A 24335-nucleotide genomic window follows, 5' to 3' on the forward strand; every position below is an offset into this window, starting at 1 on the left:
GAAAATAATAGGGCAATGATTAATAAATAACGAAACATTTTTGTCTTAAAAAATACAATTATTTTTTTTGGCTCCAGCTGCAGAACTACATAAACGTTGTTGAAAATTAAAGTTTGGGTCCAAGACTCTGAAGCGTTATTTAATCCTGCTGAGGCAGATAGCATTAATAGTGACTGCTATATTCGACTCCTTTAGATCTACATATTTTTTAAATTTTAAGAAGGCAGGTCTGCAAATAACATGCTACTCTCACTTTTAAGGCTTTCTCTATCCTGTCCACCTCTTCTCCCAGGGTATCAATTATCTTGTCTCCATGGTTCAGCATAAAATTTTCTAAATCCTCCACAGTATTCAAGTTGTTGGCTTCCTGAAAACAAGAAGAAATAAAAGCAAAAAAATTACACAAAAGTCCAACCTCCCAAAATAATATTGACAACGCTATCCCCCGCCCCTCCCCCCAATTATTCATACCCAAAAATATGAGAGAATGATGGAGATTGCCAAAAAAAAAGCCGATTTGCTTTATTTGTTTGTTTGTTTTTAAGGGTTTTACGGCGCTTGCAACACATTAAGGTCATATAAGCGCCAGTAAAAAGGAAGATAATCGGATAGTAAAAAGTTCTAGAATTACAATTAGAGCACCCAAGAAAAGGTAAGACAAAGGGGAATTGGTTCAAATAGGAAACAGATGTAGACTCCAAGAGCACACAATCAAAGTACTTAGTTTGAGATCACCTTAAAGTCTCATCCAGACACAAGCACAGGTCCCAACTAAGAGGGATACAGTCAAATATTTACAAAATCATACATAATTATAATATTAACTAAACAGTACAGTGCATAACAGAGAGATGATTTACAAGGAAAAAAATATCATCTCCCAATACTCTAACTATACATTTGACTGTTTCCCTCCCAGCCAGGGTATCCAACCAGGGCCAGGAAAAAACCAAGTAATCTCATTCCAAGACAAAGACAGAAAGCATGTTGGAAAACATATATGGGGGGGGGGGGGGGGGGGGGGGGATAGAAGACACAGCAAGTACCTCCCTGCCCACTATGGGAGGTCAGGAACCCCACCCAGTTGCTTTATTTAAACTCTCACTTCAGATTGATTCTTGAAGCAAAAATTTTGAGCACTTTTTAAATTTTCTTTTTCAATTTTAAGCTTTTCCACCTGCTTTATATGGAACTTCTAAAAATCCTTTTATCTCACACCAGTGCTGTTCCTTGATTTTTCTTTCATGCATTATGGTTCCAAAAAATATGAACTCTTCATAGGTACTACTACGTTAATGGTAATTTATGATAATAATAATAATAATAATAATAGTAATAATATAATAATAATAATAATAATAATAATAATAATAATAATAATAATAATAATAATAATAATAATAATAATAATAATAATAATACTGGAAACATATAGCGCTATAACTCCAAGACTCTAAGTGCTTAAATTACAAATTACTTTGGCTGAAACATACTCACTCACTCACACACACACAAACCAGACGCCTATCTTACTTCTCATATCATCTACTAAAACCGAAACAGATAAGTATAAAGTGAATGTTTAAAAATAGACAAAGATTCTTTTTCACAAATGCTCTGTGGTAAGGTGGTCCAAACTGAGGGTCTGAAATGAGGAAATGATCTCATTCCAATGATGTATGTAGGTGTTCATATAATATTCAATTTTATAGAGTCATCTGGTATTTTCAGAATAAAAATCATGAATTGACTTCACAGCATTGGGTGTATACTCATTGTTAGGAATAAATAGGTATATTACTCTCAAAATGATCGGGTGAAATGAGAGCACATCTGTGATTCAATCAAGAGGTCTGATTTTTTATCCCAGTTGAATGGCTATTTGTTTTTTTCTGTTATATCTGGAATGGCATCACGATCGACTTTTCCTTTTGTTTTACAATTGCATCTGCTCCCATGTTTTAGAATTTAAACATCCTCTTATCCCTTTCATCGTCAGGATAAAGGAACATCCTGTAAGGCCCATGAATCCTTAAACATTCAGACAGTAACAATTAAAACTGCTTGCTATCCATTAGATAGGGTACTAGTCTCCATAAAGTACTTTCTGCCATATCTCATAAACACAGTTGCTCAATCACACTTTGATGGACAGAGAAAATTGTAGGCAACATGCTTTTTTACTATGAGACATACTGACAAAGTGCCAACACCCACGTGCTTTGACCAGTGGATTTAATTTACTTCATATTGTGAGTGACTGTACCGCTACACTCACTTCAGAAATGTCAGTAATAATCAACTCACAGCCAGCATCAAATCCAGATCTTGTTTATAGAGATAAGCACGTGTGAGCTCCCTTCCATCAAAGTCCACCTCGGCCTTGTATCGCACCACACCTCCCATCTGTGTGGCTTTGATGTCATGCAGGGACCTGGATGGATTGTCAAAAGAAAAGTAAAACAAAACAAAGACATTTTTAGGCCAAGGAGATTACCATAATCATATCTAGGTTAAAGGTGTGTTCTATTTTATGCAAATTCACCATAAATAAGAGGAGGAGATGAATGAGGCATACTGAAGAAAGAGGAAGAATACATCATAAAATCTGCCTTGCTTTTGAATATAATGGGAAGGCTCGGAATAACATGACAGAAGAGGTGCAAAAAGGAAAGTGAGACTTGAAATTCCTTAAAAATAATTGATTTGTAGGTCCTCCATTGTTAACTTACATGCTGCCAGGCAAAGATGGTAATGAGTAAATTAAAAAAATTGAAACAGGATTTTTGAAAAAATAATAGAATCTAATCAAGACATAGAAGCAAAAATCATTTTATGATATTAATTATAATGATGATGATGATGATGATGATGATGATGACGTTGATGCTGATACTGATGATGATGATGATGTTGATGATGTTTATGTTGATGATAATTAACCTGATCATTCTGTCTGTCTCCAAAAGTTGAGAAATATCATGACGTTCATCCAGAGGAATGGATCTACAGACCAAACAAATACATTTTTTTTTTAAGTGTCCAGATACAAATTTACAATTCATCATACCTTACAATCATGTCAATAACCCTACATAATTACCCAATAACTTGGATACCATGGATAAAAAAAAAGTGATTAACAAAATAAGAATTTTGCTTTGAATTGTACTGAGATTTTATGCAATACCTTAATCTGCTAATCATTGTGGCAGCATAGATAACAAAATCCCTCTTTTCCATCAAGAAATTTTGCAGTTGAGAAAAAGGAAGATCTAAACTAAGCACTCTTTTTCTAACGGTGAACACTAAATCTGTCTATTTTGAATGTTTCCTTATGACTCACCTTCCAACCAAATGAGTGATGTTATTATAAATAATGAAGCCAGCCACGCCTCCAAGTAGCGACCCAATGAGAGCAGATCCAAGAGCATCAGCAGTGGTGGACCCTGTAAGATGTGTGATTGTGATGCATACACCAGCTATGCCAACACCCACGACAGCAGCCAAGTCTTCTAACAAGACTACAGTCACATTTGGATCTATACCACTTTGTACTGGACAGGAAAATGAAATAAAAGATTGTAAATATTTTATGAATCGGAATATGTAAACATATCTTCCTTCTTTACAGTTACTGCTTTATAAGTCATTGAGGAAATATGCGGCAGAGCTGTAGAATAGTGATTCCAAAACTGTAGTATATGATCAGTTTTGTACCAAAAAAATGAATATAACAGCTTTAAAAAAGAACAAAATACCAACATGGAACATTTTTGGGCTCCAAATCCTTCTTCAGTCAATAACAAATGAAGTAAAACTGTTAAAACATCACTTTAAATATAGACAGATGGCAGAAAAGTATTAGGCACATCAATTCGGTTAATATGAAGTAAAAATGTCTCATTTCAACTTTGTATTTACACCAACTACACCTCTGCCATCTGTCTGAATTTAAAGTGATGTATTAGCGTTTTTATTGATTTTGTTTTTGGCCAAAGAAGGGTTTTGAGCCTTAAACATTCCGTGTTTGGTATTTTGTTTGTCTTTGAAGCTGTTGTATTCATTTTTGTACATTACTTCATAAGGTCCACAACCTCTAGCAGATTAGTATTCATTTGGACTTATATGTGATCAATTGAAGGTTAAGTTTAATTGCTTAAAAGTTTTATATTGGAAGGGTAGAATGAGTAAAAATGCAACATTCAGGCTTGCAAAACGTCTTTTCCAAAATTGTCTGAAAATTTATTTTAACCGTAGATGAGCTCAGCAATAATTGATAATAATATGACATGTCAAACATCCTGTTAGATGTATCAATCTAATATGCTTTTAAATGAATATTGTAAGGACTCACAAATTAGGTGGCCTGTCTGAACATATAGAGAGACTATAGTTGTCTTACTTTTTACTGATCAAAACTGTGTTTTTAAATTGAAGTCTACAAAAACAAAAACAAAAACAAAAACAAAAGCAAAACAAAAAAACCCCCAAAAAACAAACAAAAACCCCCAAAATCTGAGGCATAATTAGCAAAATAAGCTTTGCCTCAGTTACATTTCAATATGAGAAAATCCTCAGATTTAACTCTTGGTGGGGTGAATACCTCCTATCAAAATATTCGGGAACAAACCTAGAATATGAAATTTTCTACATAAATTCCATTAAAGTACACTTTGGATACCTCGAAGTTGCTTAAGTCGATTTTTACCCAAGTCGATTTTTTTTTCTTGGTCCCTCCCCCTTCTTCCTATATAACACAAGTAAAAAAACCAACACTCCACATAAGTCGATGTCGCTTAAGTTGATGTCCTTATCACTCTTAATCACAATAAAATAACAAATAAACAAGTATTTCCATTTTGTTAAAAAAGCTAACAGTAAGAATTTTCATTGGTTCTTAATTCTTAACATCCGTGAATGATTGGTGCACACCGATGTGATGTAGAGCTTTGCCTGACGTCCATGTACATAAACAGTATCGAATAGCTTTGATTTCTCCATCTCACATTTCACATCGTCACAACTTCAAGTCAAGATTTTTATATATTTTTTTTTTCTAATCCCAGGCCATCTTATCTAATCACCCTCTTAATTAGTATAAATTTTATCAAGAATTCAAATAGTCTACAACTACAATGGCAAACATAAGGTTGACAACCCTATCACTGAAAAGAAAGATCAAACTTATTGATAATAATAATAATAATAATAATAATAATAATAATAATAATAATAATAATAATAATAATAATAATAATAATAATAATAATAATAATAATAATAATAATAATAATAATAGATCTTTATTGTCCATAAATATGGCAATTTGTCATTTAGTTACACTTGTTATAACGTTAAACGATAACTGTAACATTGAACAGATATTTCACTCCTACTTATTCTCTCTCTCTCTCTCTCTCTCTCTCTCTCTCTCTCTCTCTCTCTCTCTCTCTCTCTCTCTCTCTCTTTCTTTCACACGTGCGATATACACAACATAAACATATTCATTTCGTTTTCAATTTGTTACAATTGTGAATTAATCAGTTAATCAGTCAACGAATCAATCCTTGGTTTTTCTGTACCATATGAAATATTCAAAATTTTTATTGCTGATGGAACGAACGTTGATTTACACTTGTTAGTTCTACATTTAATCTGACAAAACCTTCTCCCAGATGGATGCAGTTGAAAAGTGGCATGCAACAGAAAATCATGCATAGGAAATTGGCATACCAGGCAATTCAGTCTCGACGATTGACAAGAAGCGTGACCACTTCAGAGACCTCTACTTCTCTGGTCAATACCATGCGACCTAGCAACATCAGCGGAAAGCGGGCCATACTTATTCCAGATTGGCTTGCTTTGTTTAAACACATTTTTACTCCTTTGGTTATGCTCTGGTTAAGTTGATTTTAGGCTAAGTCGATTTTATTTTCTGTTCCCCTGAGCCTACTGTACAGAGAAAATGGTCCAGATTAGACTGTTAGTAAACATGAAAAGAATTTCAATATTCTGCATACTTTTCGCTTTTTTTTTAATGAACGATGCTGACAGTGACTGATTTCCCTTTATTGTCATACCTCATGGAGAGATGCGAGTCTTACCGATAATGTTCAGGCTAACAATCGTAAATTACAGAGGAATAGTGATGTCAAAAATTGTATGTCAGAACTTGTTACAAAGAAAAAAAGCAAATTGAGTCAAATTGTGTATGAAGACACAATGATAAGACACGCTGCAAATGTGTGTTGGGACAACTGGTGCACATGCTAATCAATGCTAGAGCCAACATGATAAATGAAGTGAGGGTAACAGAAGATAATTGCTAAGTTGGGGAATCCCCTTGATTGTCACTGCCATCAGCGAACATAGTATGAGAGAGCGAGAGCTTTGGTACATGATGTTACTATAGTACTACATGCTTTGGTATTCTCATCCACTGTTTTACGTTTCCCCGTGATTTTTAATTTTAATTTAGGCTATAGTTTGTGTTTCTTTCATGCCGGAGCAAATTTCTTTTAATTTCTTTTTGACTAATATTATGTCCCCTGAGGTAGAGAATAATGGATTGTTTGATTTCAGGCAATAGCCTGAGAATTTACAGGCCTGGAATTTGTTATTGAAAAAAAAAGTTTTACAGTGCTTGCAACAAATTTAGGCCATATCAGCGCCCATTAAAAAGGAAAAATATGGGATGGTAAACGAATTATAGAATTACAATCAAAGCACCCAAGAAAAAGTAAAACAAAGTGGAATGGTACAAATAGGGAACATATGTAGATTCCAAGAGCACACTATCAGTGTACTTAGTATGAGATCACCTAACAGTCACATCCAGACACCAGCACAGAATCCCACCAAGAGGAACGCACTCATATTCTTATATTATACATTCAAAACAAGTATAACAATACATAACAGAGAGATGATTCACAATAAAAAAAAAATTCATCTCCCAAAACGATTGCTATACATTTGCCTGTTTCCTTCCCAGCCAAGGACCCCGTCCAGAGAAAGGACAAAACCAAGTAATCTCATTCCAAGTCAAATGTAGAAAGCAAATTGGAAAACAGATATAGGGCTATAAAATACACAGTAAGTGACCTCCCTGTCCACTATGTGAGGTCAAGAACGCCACCCAGAAAATGAGAGTTTGGACCTGAGACAGGAATACATATATCTTTGACAAGATTTACATCAAGATTTTTTTCTACAGACTTAGAATCGAATGATAGTAAGATGCAAATAAACAACAAGAGACAGAAGACAAAATGAAAAAGAAGAATCATGGATAGAATCTTACCATATTCTCTAAAGCTCATATCCATTGCCTTGGACGCCTTTTGTATCTGATGTACTGCGATTAGGAGTGTGCCTGAAAATGAAAATGGAAATTTCAAATCAATCTGTGTTTTTTTTGTTTAAAAAAAAATTCCAATAAAGGAATAATTTTCAACACTTTTAAAACAAATTATAGCTAAACATGCTCATGTTCTACTTGTGATATGTTTGGTGCATGTGTGAGCGGGTGTGCACGATGGGGCATTTGTATGAGTGTGGGCATGTTAGTGTGCGTTTTGTTTCTTTCAATTATCTTCTTCATGATTACATAAGCTAATCAAATATAGTAAATTTTCATTAATATCTCATTTTTACTTTCTTGAAATTACAAAATGGTAAAATATTACAGAAAAGACCCTCCACCATTAAAATTTTACTTTTCAGATTTTCTTGAAGTTCTTGACCACAAGCAAGAACAAACAGGAAGCAATGAACATAGAAAAAATGCTTATTGTCTGAACTTCCCCAACCTCCCCCTTAAGAAAAAAAAGTCCTTCAAACCTACAAGGCGAATGGGGCAGGAATTAATCCTGGTTCCTGTTTAGTTCCTGTAGTGCTAAACAAACAATAGCGATTACTTTGAGAGGAACCTCGTCTATAATAGTACTTTCTGCCAGTTATAATAAACCCGCTACCCAATCACTGCTGGGTGAAAACATGGTGGGGAGTGGTCAGAGAGAATTCGAGGCATCTAGGATCGATACTGCTCCCTTTGGCAGTCTAGTGATTGCTCTACCAACTGAGCTTTTAGGACCCCCAGCCCCCAATCTGATATTTAAGACACTGTCCACTCATGGCTGGTTCTACTACTCAGAGGATCCCGAACAATTGTTACTGCTCTTTTCATCACACAAAAACCTTGATAAATAAAATGCAGCTTTTAGTGGTCTGTGTGACTTTAATGTCTTATGGTATGACACTTGCTTGTGGCCTGAGTTGAGTCCCGTAAAGTGGAGTCCTTGGAAAAAGCTTTTAAAACACTTTTTTCTTTTCATATTCACATTTAGAATGAGTATCTGGCCGGTAACAGCATTATCTTTGTTGAAAAAAAAATTGAAGCACCTTACTGGGATCATGTCATGACTACATGTTAATGTTGCTATTGTCTTGGGACACTTTGTAAAGCATTTTGATCATAGAGTGTGGATATTGTTTTATATAAATAACTCAGCCTCATGATTCTGTTGGTTCAATAGAACTTCCAGCCATTTAGCACATTACATCCCTTAATCACCTACCTCCTTCTGACATGAAAGAGCCAATCAAAGTTGCAATACACTGTTGAAAATAAATGAAAAGAAGCAATTGTTAAGTTATCAATTCATTTTAAGACATATATTAAATTTAACTGGTAAAGGCAAATGTTAAAGAAAAGTGTTCTATTTTAATTCATTAAACACAGAGTAATGCCCCATATGAATTGCCCGTGATGCAAGATTATGGATCTTTCTGACATAGCAAGAATTTTACTCTTTTAGATAACATAAAGCTGTTTTTTTAAGGTTGTTTTTTGTTTTTTGCATTTAAAAGATGCAGATCTTGGCTTTGCTCTGAAATATATATTTTTGGTATAAATCATGTACAAAAGATTACAAAACGTTCCTGGTAGGGCAGCATTTTTTTTCACTTATCATCATCATTCATGTCCAAATAATATCCACCAATAAGAGGGACAGGACACTTGTCTTCTTCTGTGTTGGAAAAACAGTGAATTATACCACCTGAAACATCCGCCACATATATAAATATAAAGAGTACTGTTACTGACATTATTGAAATAAGAACAGTCCGTTACATTTGTTAGTTAATTTTGTTGCCGATACTGATGCTTCACATAAGTGTAATTGCATACATATTTATATTTTGTATCAACAGCTTCAAACAGACTTTTTCAACAATTTTATATTAAATGTTCCAGTGATTAATCAAGATTAAAATCTAACAATTTGATTTTGTTTTCTGAACAAGATACAACAAAGCAGATTAGCCAATAAAAGAGGAAAAGTAATTACAGATCAGATAAGACCTCAAAAGTTAGTTAAATAATTGAGTATCGTTACAATCTGCTTGGATTTTTTGTCATCCACACTCTCATTTCCAATCTCAATGTATTGAATAATTTTAAAGTGATCTCAAAAAAAAAAAAGAAGATGTTGATCATAAAATTTAAATATACTTTGGTCTCAAAATTCTGTTTGATTTCTTTTTGGTATATATTTACTTCGTGTTTATTTCAAGTTGGTGGACAGTCTAATTCGTGCACATTTGTAAATTCATTCTAATCATGTGAATGTAATTGACCGTACCCAAGTAAGTGAGCCCATATTGGTAGGATGCATGAATCCCTGAAAGCTGTGGTACCATGACAGTCCTGTACCCAGGAAGAAGATGCCAACCCCACTTATCAGGGAGGAGATGTGCCTTAGATTACTGTAACCATAACTGCAGATATAAAAAAGAGGTTTCTATAAAAATGAAGACGATTATGGTGATAATATTGATAATTATGATGATGAAGACAAAAAAAAATGATTGTGATTGCGACGATGACGATGATGATGATGAGATTTATCATTATTTTAGTATAATTTTTACTGGTAAAAATGTGTTCACGAACTGAAATCTTTTGATTTATACTATAAATTATTTTAAACAATAACATTTTTTAGATAAAACATAGAGAGCCACCTTAATTATTCAATGGACGTAAATATCATGTACTTAAATGCATTTGTTTCAATTAAGAAGAAGAGTGATCTGAGTCCAAAAATGCCCTTTATTAATTCACTCTTGTCACATTTAATGGAAATTGAGTTATTGGTAGGGCCTGAAAGAATAATTTTCTATATTTTGCCGTTTGACTCATGAAAGAATTGGCTGAGTTATGATAAGAAGTCAATCTGTAAAAAAGTGGTTTTGAGAAGTTTACTCAACAGTATTTCAATGGTTTAAAGTGCACATTTTTTGTATGTGTAAGTATGCATAAATGAACAAACTGTCATATGAGTGGGAAATCCTAATTTTCATTGGAAAGTCCCAAAACATCCTTTTCCAGTGGTCTCCGTTTATGAGCGCGGTCCTCAGGAATCAGATGGAGAGTGCTTTTAGCTGGAAACTTGCTATTAGCAGATTCTGATTTTTTGTGCTAAGCCAATGTCCTAAGGTCCAATCAGTCAAAATTCATTTCTCCCCTGAGTTTCTATAAATGTGTGCACCGGATTGCATGTCTGAAACTGTCGATGACCCATTAAAAATTTATTTCAAAATATATTTTTTTAATGTCTCGCTTTTTTATATTAGACTAATGCTTTATATGTCACAATGCGATGACTTACCATAAGTTTGGGATCAGGCATTTAGAATCTTGTAATTCTTTGCTTTATCTGATTATTCTCTGGATATTATCCTGAATCTATCATCCCAAATTTAGTTAAATGTAAAGTCTAATTGTTTGACCTCTTCTTTAACTGTATGGCTGTTAGTTTGCTCACATTCTGCCCTCCTCCTCCTACTTCTTCACCACCACAATCCATTTTCCTTCATCTTCTCCTTTTATCTTGTTCTCCTCTTTCTTCCTATCCTCTTCTTCCTTGTCCCTTTTCTGTCTTCGTCTTCTTTCCCTCCTCCTCCATTTTCTGCCCTCCATCACCTTCTCTTTCTCCTGCTTCGTTTTATTATTTTCTTTTTTCTTTTTTAAAAGTTGTCCTCCACCCCCCCTCCCCCCCCCCCTGCCTAATTTCGTCTTTATTGTTGCACTGCAGAGGACACAAGGACACAAGTGTGCCGTGGCCCCTACCCACACAAAAGAATCTGATGAAACCTGCCTATTATTATAGCTGTAGATTTAATGATGGGACAGTTTTAGTCTCGTAGGTATTATTCAATAGAATGGGTATGCGTCATATGAGAGAATTGATGGAATAGTTAGGTGTGGTTAACATCCGACTAGCATTTTGATAGTTTCACAAAAGCATGTTTGCTGATAAATTTTACCTCATTATTTTAACATAATAAAAAAAAAAGAAGTTGGAAAAATGAATGTGTTTATGACTGAAGTCCATTTGGGTGACCAAAATGTTTCAGCCACAAAAGAAATATTCCCAATTGATACCCAAAAGATTATATGCACACAACAGAATATTTGTAATATCACAAAGACATGCAGCACCAGATTTGTGTAGCTATTGAGTTCAGACCTTCACTGAGTAAAGAGGTATATATATATATATATATATAATATATATATATATATATATATATATATATATATATATATATATATATATATATATATATATATATATATATATATTTATATATATATATATATATATATATATATATATATATATATATATATATATATATATATATATATATATATATATATATATATTTATATATAAGATATATATATTTTAGGACTAAAAGACGCATTGGACTATGAGGCAACTATTTAAAAAAATCGATTTTATCCTACCATAAACAGGGGGTGCCAATAGTTCAGCTGGTAGAGCACTCGCTTCACACGCAAAGGGACCAAGATTGGTTCCGGATGCAGTAAAGATTTGTTTCTGACCCCTCATGTCCACCCAACAGTAAATGGGTAGCTGGGTCTGTTAGATCTGTTAGAAAGTACTTTGTGATAGACTAGCTTCCTATCCAAATGGTAGAAAGCAAATGCTATTGTATGTTTCAAGATATAGAAAATGGGATAAACTCCAGCTCCATGGGTCTTAAGGCTCTGAAGGACTATATAAGCCACACCCTTTCCAATGCAGTCCAATTGATTAAAATCACCAGCAAACCCATTGAAGTCCTCTGTGTTTGAGTTAAAGAGGCTTTCCCTTTCACTTTCTTCACTGCTATCCATGTAAAATAATAGACAAGCAATTTGTGATTTCTGGTGTTGTTTATTCATCACAATATCAAAACAATAGCCAAGAAGTAAGCCTACACATCTGGCTGACATGGCCAAAGAAAAATACTAGAATTAGCCGCACTGGACTCTAAGCTACTGGGTTGAGATCAAGTGGAAAAAGTCGCACTTATAGTCTGGAAAATACGGTAGATGCTTTATCACCTGAACTGACAGGCTAATAAAAATGAGTATAAACAATCTTTTGAGTAATCATCACTACATATAATAACCAAAACACATTTTGAGAGTGACCGCTTCATAACTGGTTTTCAATGGATATTGTGCAATCATGTCCGTCTGATGATTGAAGAAAGGACACACCTCTTTGGTGGACCCTTATCATCCAGAGCCATAAGACCCTTGAGGCTGGAGTTTATTCTTGCAGCCTTTTTGATAGGATGATAGTCTGTGAGAAAGTAGATTTCACCAGGTCTAACAGACCAAGTTACTCAATCAATGCAGGACGATCACAGTCCTTAAAAAAAAAAAAATCTAACTGCACCAGGGACCAAAACTGTGAAGAAAGCATTCTACCAACTGAGCTATTAGAGTCACGAAATTGTGTTATTATTTGAAAGGAATATTGACCAACAATTTACTCATTCCAATTTGAAGCTGCCTTTGGTAGTCATAAAACTTTTTGTTTGATTAAGTACTTACGGGTGGTCTGTGTCAGGCTTCTTGAAGGAATGGTAGAGTCCAATGCCCAAAATAACCTGGTACGATCAAAAACATCATAAGATTAAAAACTTGAGTTTGATTAATGATAAAAATATAAATTAATCAATATTAAAATAACTAATAAGGTTTCACTTCTTATATACATACATATATTTGGAAAACAAAATGTAAATCAACTAGACATTCTAATTAAGGTGGATATCTTTAACATTAAGTGTATTAAACGATAAACAAATGGCAAAAGGGATACATTACAAACTAACAACAACAAAAAATATGTCAATTCATAATTTCCTGAATACACATATCCGGTCAGAAATAAAAACAAATAAACAAAACAAAAACAAATAAACAAAACAAAAACAGCAACAACAAAAACAAAAAACAAATAATTTTTCTCCACTTTGTTAATCCTTTTGGCACCTCTAAAAAATGCAACATAAACACCTGTCCAAAACAAAGTTTCCAATACATTAAAAAGATCTTTTAATTATTAAATAGTTATAGACACTAACCACGGCGTCTAAACTGCACTATAAATCTGACCGTTTAGTTTCCCGCTGCTCCGAGCGCCGACGTAACCTCACCCGACAGGTAACCGGGGTCAACAGCGGTCAGCCGATATCAATTCCCAGAACGTAGATTTGACGTGCATTGGGTGATACCAATGGATGATTTCCGTACCAATTAACCTCACGATCTTCGTGACGATGCAATTCCACCCAAATGCAAAGAATTCTCGCAGACCTCCTCTTTCCATCGGTCCAATTTTTATTTCAATATCTCCAGTACTTATTCCACAAGCCGTGATTCAAATTCACATATTTTTCTATAACATTTAAATAAAATTACTTGTAATTACCTCAGGATTCTAAAAAAACGTTGCTATAAACTTCAAATTTTTTTTGGTGTGATTCACAAGGCACAAGTTTTACTACGAAATGAGGTAAGTTTCATTTACTCTTCAGTTTTCATTATCATGTAATGATTATTTTTCCGTGGTAGGTCAGGTAATAATGATATTACCTCTTTAGCCTTGTTCTTGAAACGTAATATTTCGCTGCGGTTTTATTGTTAATTATATTTTTATTTTTTATTTTTTTCAATGATGAGTTAATTTGATTTTTAAATTGCATAATTTGAATTATCTTGCTAATGTTTAATTTTAAATGACAGTGTGTGTTGGGCCTCAACTTAGCTCAACTGCTTGTTAGAATTTTCCTGCCCCCCCCCCCTTTCTTTCACCAAATTGGGTGAAGTTTATGGTTTTTCTTTTTCCAAATTTTATGTACGCTGTTATGTATGCATGGATATGAGAAGTAATACAGAGTGTTTTAAAACTCATTTTATTCATTAATTCACTATATCATTGCTTACATCGCTCAGTCAATTTTGAATTTTCTCTTACAGCATGGACCACACAATTGCAAGTCATAACCAAGCAGTGAATTCATTATGTAGGACATGTGGTATGATTTGTTTAACACAGAAAGAGAAACGTGCCCGCAAGAAACCATTTAAATGTTCAAATTATTCTAATGACATTCTTTTAGTCTATGGGACTGACACGGCATTGGACAAGCAAGGAGCACACTCATAATTTATGTGTAAAAAGTACACATTATAAAGCACATTGAACACACGACTCATTAGCTTCTTTGTATTTTCTCATTGCCAAGACGTTAATAATAAATAAATCAACCTTGAAACGGGTTGCACTTGCATGTTTGATATCGACAGAGTAGAATATAACAACAAACTCCAAAACGCAGGAGAGACTTTCAAATCTCATGCACGAGCCACTCACCCTCAGGGATGGTCCTATTGCTTCTGAATTGGACAGAATACCGCATTACACAACAGGCTTACCACAGCAGGTCATTCATTGGCAACCACTGCCACAAATACTTACAAGAAAAAGTCTACACTTCCAATTATCCAACAAACAAAGAACTGCACCCACGACCCACTCATCACTGACGACGCATGCAGTATTGGATTAATTTTCTACAATATAAACAAGGCCTATAGTCATGTGCACAACTTTATTTCACACACAAAATCAATCAAAGCAGACACACTCCAATATATTCAAAGTGCAATAAAACATTACACGGATACATACAGAAAATATTTTCCAAACAAAATAATCCCAAAACAACACCTCCTTGAGTACCAGTGCATACCACACATCACTCAATATAAGTTTGGACTTAGACTTCTTGGAGAACAAGGCACAGAGACCTGTCACCAAACAACAGCAAAATTGGAAAAAAAGAGCATCCGACATTATCAATGATATGAATAAAATGCGATTTGCCATCAACGCAATGCAGTTAAAGACCAGCCCCAAACTACACTGACAAGTTTGAATGCTCGTAGCGGATATATTTTTGTTGAGGAAAAATACGTTTTTTGTGAGGAGAAGTATTTACATCTTGTCTTTATAATACATAAAATTCAGACAAATCCATAGCAACGTTTTTTTTTCTCTAATTTTTGAAATGTTGCACCCGCTATATTTTTTGTGTAATTTGTTACCGTTCATTGATAACTTATATTGAGAAATCTAGTAATACTATGAAAAAATAAAAAACACACAGTAAAAGTAGAAAATATAAACTTTTATACCAAGTAGTGATATTTCAACTCATTCAATATGGGTGTCTAACAGACAATAAAACAAAACATTGTTAAATTGAGTGAAACGGCAATCCCCGTTAGGTAAATTCCTCTCGGTGATTGACCGCTCACCGTGACCGGGTCAGCAGGTGTCAGGAACGGGATACCGTCTCAACTAAACTGTTGTCGTTGTGTACGCTGTGTAACATGTCAAATAGTTAAACTTCTAACATCTGTTATTGTTAAGAACTGTTAGATTAAATATATAGACACATTATTAACAGATAGAGAGAGTAAAGTCACCTGATTCATAGTGTCAGCACAAGAATGAATGAATTCTGAAAACATGCTATGGGAACCAGAGTACAACCAGGCCACCAGTTTTAACAGGGTGTTGGCACCATTACTGAGGAATAATCAAAGGAGAAACAATAAGATTACAATGCAGTCACCAAATCGTATCAAATTAAAAAAAAAAACACAAAAAAAACCCCCTGAACATAAACATCTAAAATCGAATCCTTCTTGTCTGAGAAAAGAAAAGAAAAGGTACAATAAAAGTAGAAATCATTACCAGTGTGAGGTTGATATCAAAATGCTACATTGTATTTCGACTTTTGCAACAGGCAAAAACAGTAGGCATGGTCAGTGACTGTGCGTTTTGATAATTCAATTGATAGAAAACTATTAATCTGCTAGGAGACTAGAGGTCCAATCTAGGTTTTCTTTGACTCTTCTCTCAATTAGCGATGATTGGGTAGCTGAATCTGTTAGATCTGATGGAAAATACTTTGCAGCAAAGTAGTGTCTTGAGTAAAATGAAAATCAAATACATAACCAACAACACATCGATACTTCAGACTTACATTACAATTGCAGAGAGCACGACTTTGGCTGATCCTGAACTTAAAAATGAAGTCCCCTGAAAGCAAATATTTGTAAAAAAGTTAGTAGAATAAAAAATGTCAATTAAAAATGTAATAAGTTTTGTATTCACCCAATATTACTCAAATTTACCATTGTTAAATGTATTTTAAAGCTCAAAATGAAAATAAAATCCTGTACTTACCTATGTATATGTTAAGAGCGCTCTGTCGATTTGTGCAATTGGCCGCTTTTTATGGATCCACAAATGCACAACAATCCATCCATTGTTGCACGTTCTGTAGATTGGTAGATCGCGCAACGCTTTTTGTTGATCCACAGAATGTGCAACAATCCATCGGTTGTGACACATTCTGTAGATCCATACTACTACAACTGTCACTTTTGCTACTATTACACCTACTAACAATACAAAAACACCTCTGTATAGCCACAATACAATTGCATATATCATCATCAATGTTCTCATCTCTTAGTTAATTTCATAGCAAAATGTTATATCCTCTCTCCATCCTCGTAACACAGTATGGATCCACAAACAGTGCTGTATGATCAATTGATCGCGCAAATTGACAGAATGCAACTAACATATACACATAACAAAGAAAAAAAAACCCAACAAAAAATGATTAAAAAAACAACTAAAATAAAATAAACAACATAACCTAAACTGCTATGATCATTTAAAGCTCAATGTCCAACCTTGGTTGTATCCGTATCAGGGGGTTGCTTCCCTTCAGCCATCGCCCTTGCCACTGGGTCATCAGGGTTGCTGCCATCTGGTGTGGAGCTCTCTCTCAATAGGGATCTCAGGTGGAATGAGTCAACTTTTGGAACAAATTATAATTAGTTGTCAGAACTACCAGGACAGTATCTGATTAATTTATCAAATTTGGCAAAAAAAAACCCAAAAAAACAAAATTGATTGAGCATTCTTTACAAATAAGACAAAAAAAGGGATTGTAAATGTTGTTCTTTAAAAAAGTAATATAGTTAATCTTAATAATTTAGACATTCTCAATAATCATTGCATTTATCTCTCTCGAGTTCACCCTCATTGAAAATCGAACAAATTTGTTCGATTTTCTATGCCCATGAACTCGAGAGAGTTAAGTCATTTCACAGACATAATGCGACCTTTTATTTCATCTGTGCTGTTTTAAGAAAAGCAATTGTGAAGTCAAAGTTGCACAGGACGCAAAAGGATACAGGCAAAAATTATTTCTAAAAAAAAAGAACACAAACAAAAGCCAACAACAACAAAAAAAAGGCCCTTGAATTTAGGATATTATTGTAGGAAAATAGAAGTTTGACATCTTATCTCTTGAACAAAATAAATTTTATCTCATAAATCCAACAATAAATGCATTTATAACTGACTTCTGTGTACAAATTCCAGACTTGAAATATGCTCTGTATTCTTATTTCCTTACCTTCCTGCTTTTAAAATTTTGTATTTTTGTAAAGGGCAAAGCATTCTAGATGAATGCTGGAATATCACTCATTATTTAGCTACAAAATGTGATATTAGTAAATCTGATCAGGTTTTCCGGTGCTGGTTCACAATTAAAGAAAATGTTCCTTTCAAGGTGGAGAATAAATCATGGGACATAATCATAGAAACTAACAAATCTAACATGCCTCTCCTAAATGTTCTAAAATCTGTACGGAATAACTTACATCTTCCATTCATATCTTGTTGCCTCATCCTTGCCCTTTCTTTATTCAATTGCTCAAAACTTCCCCATTTTGCTATTGCTCTGAAACACAAAACACTTCATGATTTTCTTATTAAAATGAATGAATGTAAAACTGTACAGCTATATGGTGTAGTAGTATGACACTCGCTTTCAGATCGATGGTCCTGGGTTCGAGACTTGCTCGGCACATAGTTGAGTTCTTGGAGAAGGCTCTTTACTCACATTCTCTCACCGTACTCAGGTGTAAAATGAGTACCTGACTGTTAACCAAAAAATTTGTAATATCGCCTAACAGGCATCATGTCCCGTCCTAAAGGTTAAATGTTGCTGTTGACCAGGGACCCCCTTGTAAAGTGCTTTGAGCATGTTTAGTGGATATTGCGCTATATATTCAGCAATAAAAATGTTGAATATTTCATATGGTACAGCAAAACCAAGGATTGATGCGTAATTTGTTTAATGTTAGGCTAGATGAAGTGACCAATTGATAATGATGATAATATTTGGTGTTGAATTGCCAAGAATGTAACGAATTGAAAATGAAATGAAAATGTTAATGTTGTGTATGTCGCATGCGTGAAAGAAAGAGAGGAAGAGAGAGAGAGAGGGAGAGAGAGAGAGAGAGAGAGAGAGAGAGAGAGAGAGAGAGAGAGAGAGAGAGAGAGAGAGAGAGAGTGGGTAGGAGTGAGGTGTCTGTTCAATGTTATAGTTATCATATAACGTTATGACAAGTGTAACTAAATGACAAATTGCCATATTTATGGACAATAAAGATCTATTATTATTATTATTATTATAAAAAGCTCAATTTAAAAAGTTAAAAAAAAGAATGGACTTCTTGCTGAATTAACTCATGCTATAAAATTGGTAGGGAAATATTTAAACAAGCCACTAATTTCTATATTACAGTGATCTCATTATATTTAAATCATGTATGGTGGAAACAAGGCAAGTTAGGTGGTATAAAAATGATTTTCATATTTTAATTTTTTTTATTGGTTGATATAATTGATATGATTAAACCTGTTGTAGATGGGATTGGCGGTAAAATTAGATTTTATTGCATATCTCGATCATTAAAATTTGTACAGCAATTCAAAAATAATTTTAAGCTCAAGAAGAATTTAACTATCTCTCTCTGAATTTTCAATAATAAATCTTAATGTTCTCACACTTCTTCCACATCAGATCTCAGGTAAAGTGAAATTTTATCTCCACTTGCATAGGGACTTCTTCTAGAGTACTTTGGCAAATTGTCTAAGTCACTGAATAAAAAGAAAAATGGATGGAGAGGGGGGAGGGTTTAAAGAAAAATAAATAAATGAGAAATATAAAAGTTTGGAAAGAGAAAATAAAAATTAAATTCAATGACTTTTATCCAATTGACAACAAAATAAGGTGAATTTAAAAAATGATTGGATCTGTCACAATGGCACTGAGACACACAAAGTAATTTCAATTCATAAAACATGATTCCGTACCTCAATATGAATATGGAATACATGACAGACAAAAAAAAGTAATAAGAGGCATCAAGTTCATAGCATAGTATAAATATGCTAAAACATTGCTCTCTAGGATTGAATTCAAAAGAATTTATCTGAAAAAATTACACTTTTTAAAAAGATATGATTGATTAATAAACTAGCATACAAACCCACCTTGGTTTTAGCAGGTACTCTCTTAGAGCTCTTGACGGAAGGATGTAAATGTTTTTAGTGTAGTTGTAGCTTAATGAAGGCGGTTTCCTCATTCTTGGAATGACTAAATATTTCAAAAATATGATCAGGAAAATAATGTCAAACTGATATCACGATGTACACTACGATTTTATATTTTATATCAGCACTAAATAATAACAATGACAGCAACAACAATAATAATAAAAATTAGAAAAACAACAACAACAATAATAATGCTAATAATAATAATAATAATAATAATAATAATAATAATAATAATAATAATATTACAATAAAAATAACAACAACAACAACAAAAAATAATAATAATAATAATAATAATAATAATAATAATGATAATAATAATAATAATAATAATGATGATAATAATAATAATAATAATAATAATAATAATAATAATAATAATAATAATAATAATAATAATAATAATAATAATAATAATAATAATACCCCTTATATCAATATAAAGGCTATAGGCGCTTAACATAAATGGTCTACAATGACAAAAATGATGGATTATATTATCAATGACAAGGTGACATTTCAATCCAGCTTTGAATGCATCAAGGGCTATGTGCATAAATTAACAGGTCTGATAACTGAACGCAATTATGGGCAGGAAGTATTTTGTTTATTTTCATCACAACAATGAGACCATATTAATTGAGGTTATCAGACCTCCAAATAAGTACACATCGATCATGGGACATCTGAGTTGGAGTGAAATTTAGTGGAGTAGTGGAATGCTCTAAAAATAGAACAATCCAGCTTCTTGTAAAATAAATATTACCAAAAATAATGGCTTGATGATTCAGCTTAAATAAGCTACAGTACCCAGTCTCAGTATGATCAAAATATGTCTATTTAATTAAATGGCCATCTACTGATTTATACAAGTTAGCTCCTTACCTTTCAATAATTTGTTTTTCTTTTTCTCCACATCGCCTTCAGTGGATACTTCTTGGGATTTTTTATCTTCACCCTCATTATGCTGATTACCATCCGGTGGAGGAGTATTTGAAGAAGAAAGTAATCTGACAAGTTTCATGTCCCATTTCAAGAGGGGCTTTGAATCAAACACTACATAAGGAGTGTATGCTTTGAAGCCATTCCCTCTCTTGGTTAAATATGTTCGATATGGATTTACCATGACAGTCATAATTTTTTTCTTACATTGCATGGAAACAAACACAGTGTGTTGGCAATCTGTATGAGAAGACGATTGAAGACTGTAAATAGTTTGTGACAAGCTTCTGAAATTGACAGAAGAGCTTAATTAAATTGGTTAAACTAAAGGGTGCTAGGTGTTCACATAATGCAACCTGACATCCTAAATCTAAACATATTGATCCGAATGATTAAATAATATAACCTCAGTGCCTGAAAATACATACATAATAATGTGAAATTGAATGTAAGCTTCAATTTAATTACAAAAACAGATGAAATGAACGTTTCGGGTTTCCCATTTATCAACAAAACAGGATGAATGAAACACCACAGATGAGTGAGATAATGTGGTAGTGGCGTAGTCAAGATGAATAAACAAAACATTGGTTGGCAGGTTGATCTGTTTTTGTAATTAAATTGAAGCTTACATTCAATTTCACATTATTATTTATTTCTTTGAGCTTCGAGCAGCAACATTTACATTACGAAAATACATACAGTAAACTAGTTAATCATGATATACATTTACAGAATCAAAGTGTACATTTGGTACATTTTGTACATGTGGTCTAATGGTATGACACTCGCTTTTGGATCGGAAGGTCCTGGGTTCGATCCTCGCGCTCGGTGCATAGTTGAGTCCTTGGAAAAGGCTCTTTACTCACATTCTCTCACCGTACTCAAGTGTTAACAGCGTTGCCTTTGTCCGAAATATTGTAATATCGCCTTACAGGCGTCATGTCCTGTCCTACATGTTAAATGTTGCTGTGGACCAGGGACCCCTTGTAAAGCGCTTTGAGCACATTTAGTGGATATTGCGCTATATAAAGCTCAATTTCTTTTTTTTTTTTTTACATTAAATTGAATGGGCAGAATTGGTTGGTATGTAGATTATTTCCTCTTCTACCTCTTCAAATAAACCAAAAGACTCAGTTAGAGTGAGTATTACTGTTAATATACATTTCCAAAGAAAAAAAAAAGTATTTTCTGAGAGTTCTTTAACAGATCAATATTGATCAGAAGTTTGGCACAAGTAGATGGGCTGTTCCATAAGCCAAACATGCAAAAAAACATGCAAAGATGAATATCAACATCAGATGGAGAAATATTAACAGTTTGATACCTCGACTACCTAGTTTCTATCATACTTGACAGGTTTTGTGCTTTTGAGTTAAGAAAAGCTTCTTTACCTTCGCATATAATCACTGGATTACAAGTAGCTGTATGAAACCTTGATACAGAAGATAAGCAAGCTCGGAATTCATGATACCGGAACCTGAGCATCTTGTCCTTGATACTTTCAGAATCAAACAGTACACATAATATTGCAAGATTTATCTGCAAACAGCAAATATAAATAACACTGTAAGAAAATGTATATTACACATATATACATGCATATGGTGATCACTTAAATGCCCGGTGGTTGGGTTGGAGAAAAAAACCCCCAGGAATTTAAGCAGAATGGACATTTAGACGAAGTTCATCAAAAGCAAAATGAATAAATATGTACATTTATATCATGCATTTTAGCTGATTCACAACAATCATTATGCTCAATAACGCTTCATTTGTTACATTAGCAGGTCATGTTTAGCCCAATGTCCATTTCAGAGTATAAGCTGTCTGATAGCCATTCTTTTTATAAGTGCTAGCACTTAAATAATATGAGTCACAGTCTAAAGCTAGGTACTTACCTACTCATTCATAACTCCTGTAAATGAGTTTTAGTGTCATGAGGTTATAATGCCAGGGCCAGAGATTTCTGATCATTGCTACTACCCCCTCCCCGGTCATTGGCTATGTTCAACATTGCTTGACTATGTCACAAGACAAAATAATTATTCGCTTGGCCACTGACAAGTTAACAGACATGATATTGCTGCTGCTGTGGTCAGAACAAGTATTTTGCAAAATGCATAGACACATACACACACATTCTTATGGGGACACATATTCTCATGGGGAGAAGGGGAGGGGAGTAAGAAGGTCACCAAAAGCTCAGCTGGTAGAGCACTCGCTTCACATGCAAAGGAAGGGATCGATCCTGCATGAAGTTGAGATTTTTTCTGATCCCCCTGTCCACTCAGCAGTGATTGGGTATTTGGATCTGATAGATCAGTGGAGAGTACTTTACAATAGACTAGTGAAGTGATTGCTATTGTATGTTTAATGGTACAGAATCCAGAGTAAATTCTTATGGCGCCGAATGACCACTTTATAATATATCAGACATATTTACACATTTTAAAATCACAGATCAGTCGTAATGGATTCATATAGTCAGAGAGAGTGACGCAATTTTGGGATGGTCATCTTGAAAATCGTCAACTGTAACCAAAGATTGAAGGGTGAAGAATCTAAGGCACCAATAGTTCTTTGGTCAAAAATGTTAAGAACTCATGATCGCAAAAGTTTGAAACAATATGGTGATATCTATCAATGGCCAGACTTATATTTATGAAATTGTTCCTGGGTGTGGTTTAGTCATGGGTGACTGTCGAGCAGCTGTAGACTAGTAGATACCAATGGGGTGCTTAAATCATCAAAGGTTGGCTACATGATTGACATAGGAATATAGGGATTTCTTTTTATCTCCCCCCCCCCCCCCCCCAAGATTAAAAAAAAAATTCGCCATCATCAAGAAATAAGATTACGTGAAGGTATTTATCGCTAGCCCTTCATTAATAATGAAAACCGGTGTAATAAGGAAACCTGTCTACAACGGATTTTTTTCGACGTGCCCATTCGATTCCGTCTTACATAGGTTGGACTTGACTGTATTTTGTTAGTGAACTGAACTGATAAGTATGAGTTGAGTATGAGTATGAGTATGAGTGGGCCAGCCAGTGGGAATATCTGAATTATTATAACAAGTCAATAAATACTGCCTTCCACAACTTCGTCCCGTTTTATATCCACACTCACCTGAAAGAATTCCCTGAAATAAATATATGGTAATCGCACAACGGCATTACAATGCAGCAATTCAGCATTACCAAAACAGATATGGAAAATAAAAGATTATCAACAATCTTAGTTTCATGGGTTTTGTCAGTGGAAGTGGAGTAGTTTTCATTCCCTTTATTTTCTGTTTACCTCCCTTGAAATTATCGTCTCGTAATTAATTCGAATTTATGATGGCCCAACGATTAATTTACCTTTGTAGATTTCTATCTACTATGAATACATTTTACTGGAAGAAATTATAACTATCAAGAGGCCATCTCGTTTGATTCACAATTTGAGATAATTTAAGAAGGGTATAATATTTATTCATTCTGTCGAAGTTGATATGTAAAGACATTA

At 33.9% G+C, this 24335-nt stretch overlaps 1 protein-coding gene across 2 annotated transcripts in view; it reads right to left on the reverse strand.

Annotated features, from left to right (window-relative positions):
• Positions 1 to 24138, reverse strand: part of LOC144971277 (proton-coupled zinc antiporter SLC30A9, mitochondrial-like) — a 29463-nt gene extending 5325 nt beyond the window's left edge. The window contains exons 1-17 of one of the 2 annotated variants that reach the window (XM_078911887.1): positions 23955 to 24138; positions 22217 to 22364; positions 20766 to 21062; positions 19815 to 19917; positions 19326 to 19418; positions 18134 to 18213; positions 17156 to 17280; positions 16435 to 16490; positions 15872 to 15974; positions 12926 to 12981; positions 9651 to 9786; positions 8583 to 8622; positions 7307 to 7378; positions 3347 to 3557; positions 2944 to 3006; positions 2308 to 2434; positions 254 to 367 (exon numbers count right to left, since the gene is read on the reverse strand). In XM_078911887.1, the coding sequence (XP_078768013.1) occupies positions 254 to 367; positions 2308 to 2434; positions 2944 to 3006; positions 3347 to 3557; positions 7307 to 7378; positions 8583 to 8622; positions 9651 to 9786; positions 12926 to 12981; positions 15872 to 15974; positions 16435 to 16490; positions 17156 to 17280; positions 18134 to 18213; positions 19326 to 19418; positions 19815 to 19917; positions 20766 to 21062; positions 22217 to 22310 (1770 nt within the window). In that variant the 5' untranslated portion in view covers positions 22311 to 22364; positions 23955 to 24138. The remainder of the gene's footprint in view (positions 1 to 253; positions 368 to 2307; positions 2435 to 2943; positions 3007 to 3346; positions 3558 to 7306; positions 7379 to 8582; positions 8623 to 9650; positions 9787 to 12925; positions 12982 to 15871; positions 15975 to 16434; positions 16491 to 17155; positions 17281 to 18133; positions 18214 to 19325; positions 19419 to 19814; positions 19918 to 20765; positions 21063 to 22216; positions 22365 to 23954) is intronic. The other variant, XM_078911888.1, reaches the window with a different exon arrangement.
• Positions 24139 to 24335: the final 197 nt, after the last annotated feature.

This window comes from Berghia stephanieae, chromosome 4 (genome assembly GCF_034508935.2).
Source record: "Berghia stephanieae isolate SIO BIC M18660-M18661 chromosome 4, UCSD_Bste_1.3, whole genome shotgun sequence".
Lineage (NCBI taxonomy): Eukaryota > Metazoa > Mollusca > Gastropoda > Nudibranchia > Aeolidiidae > Berghia > Berghia stephanieae.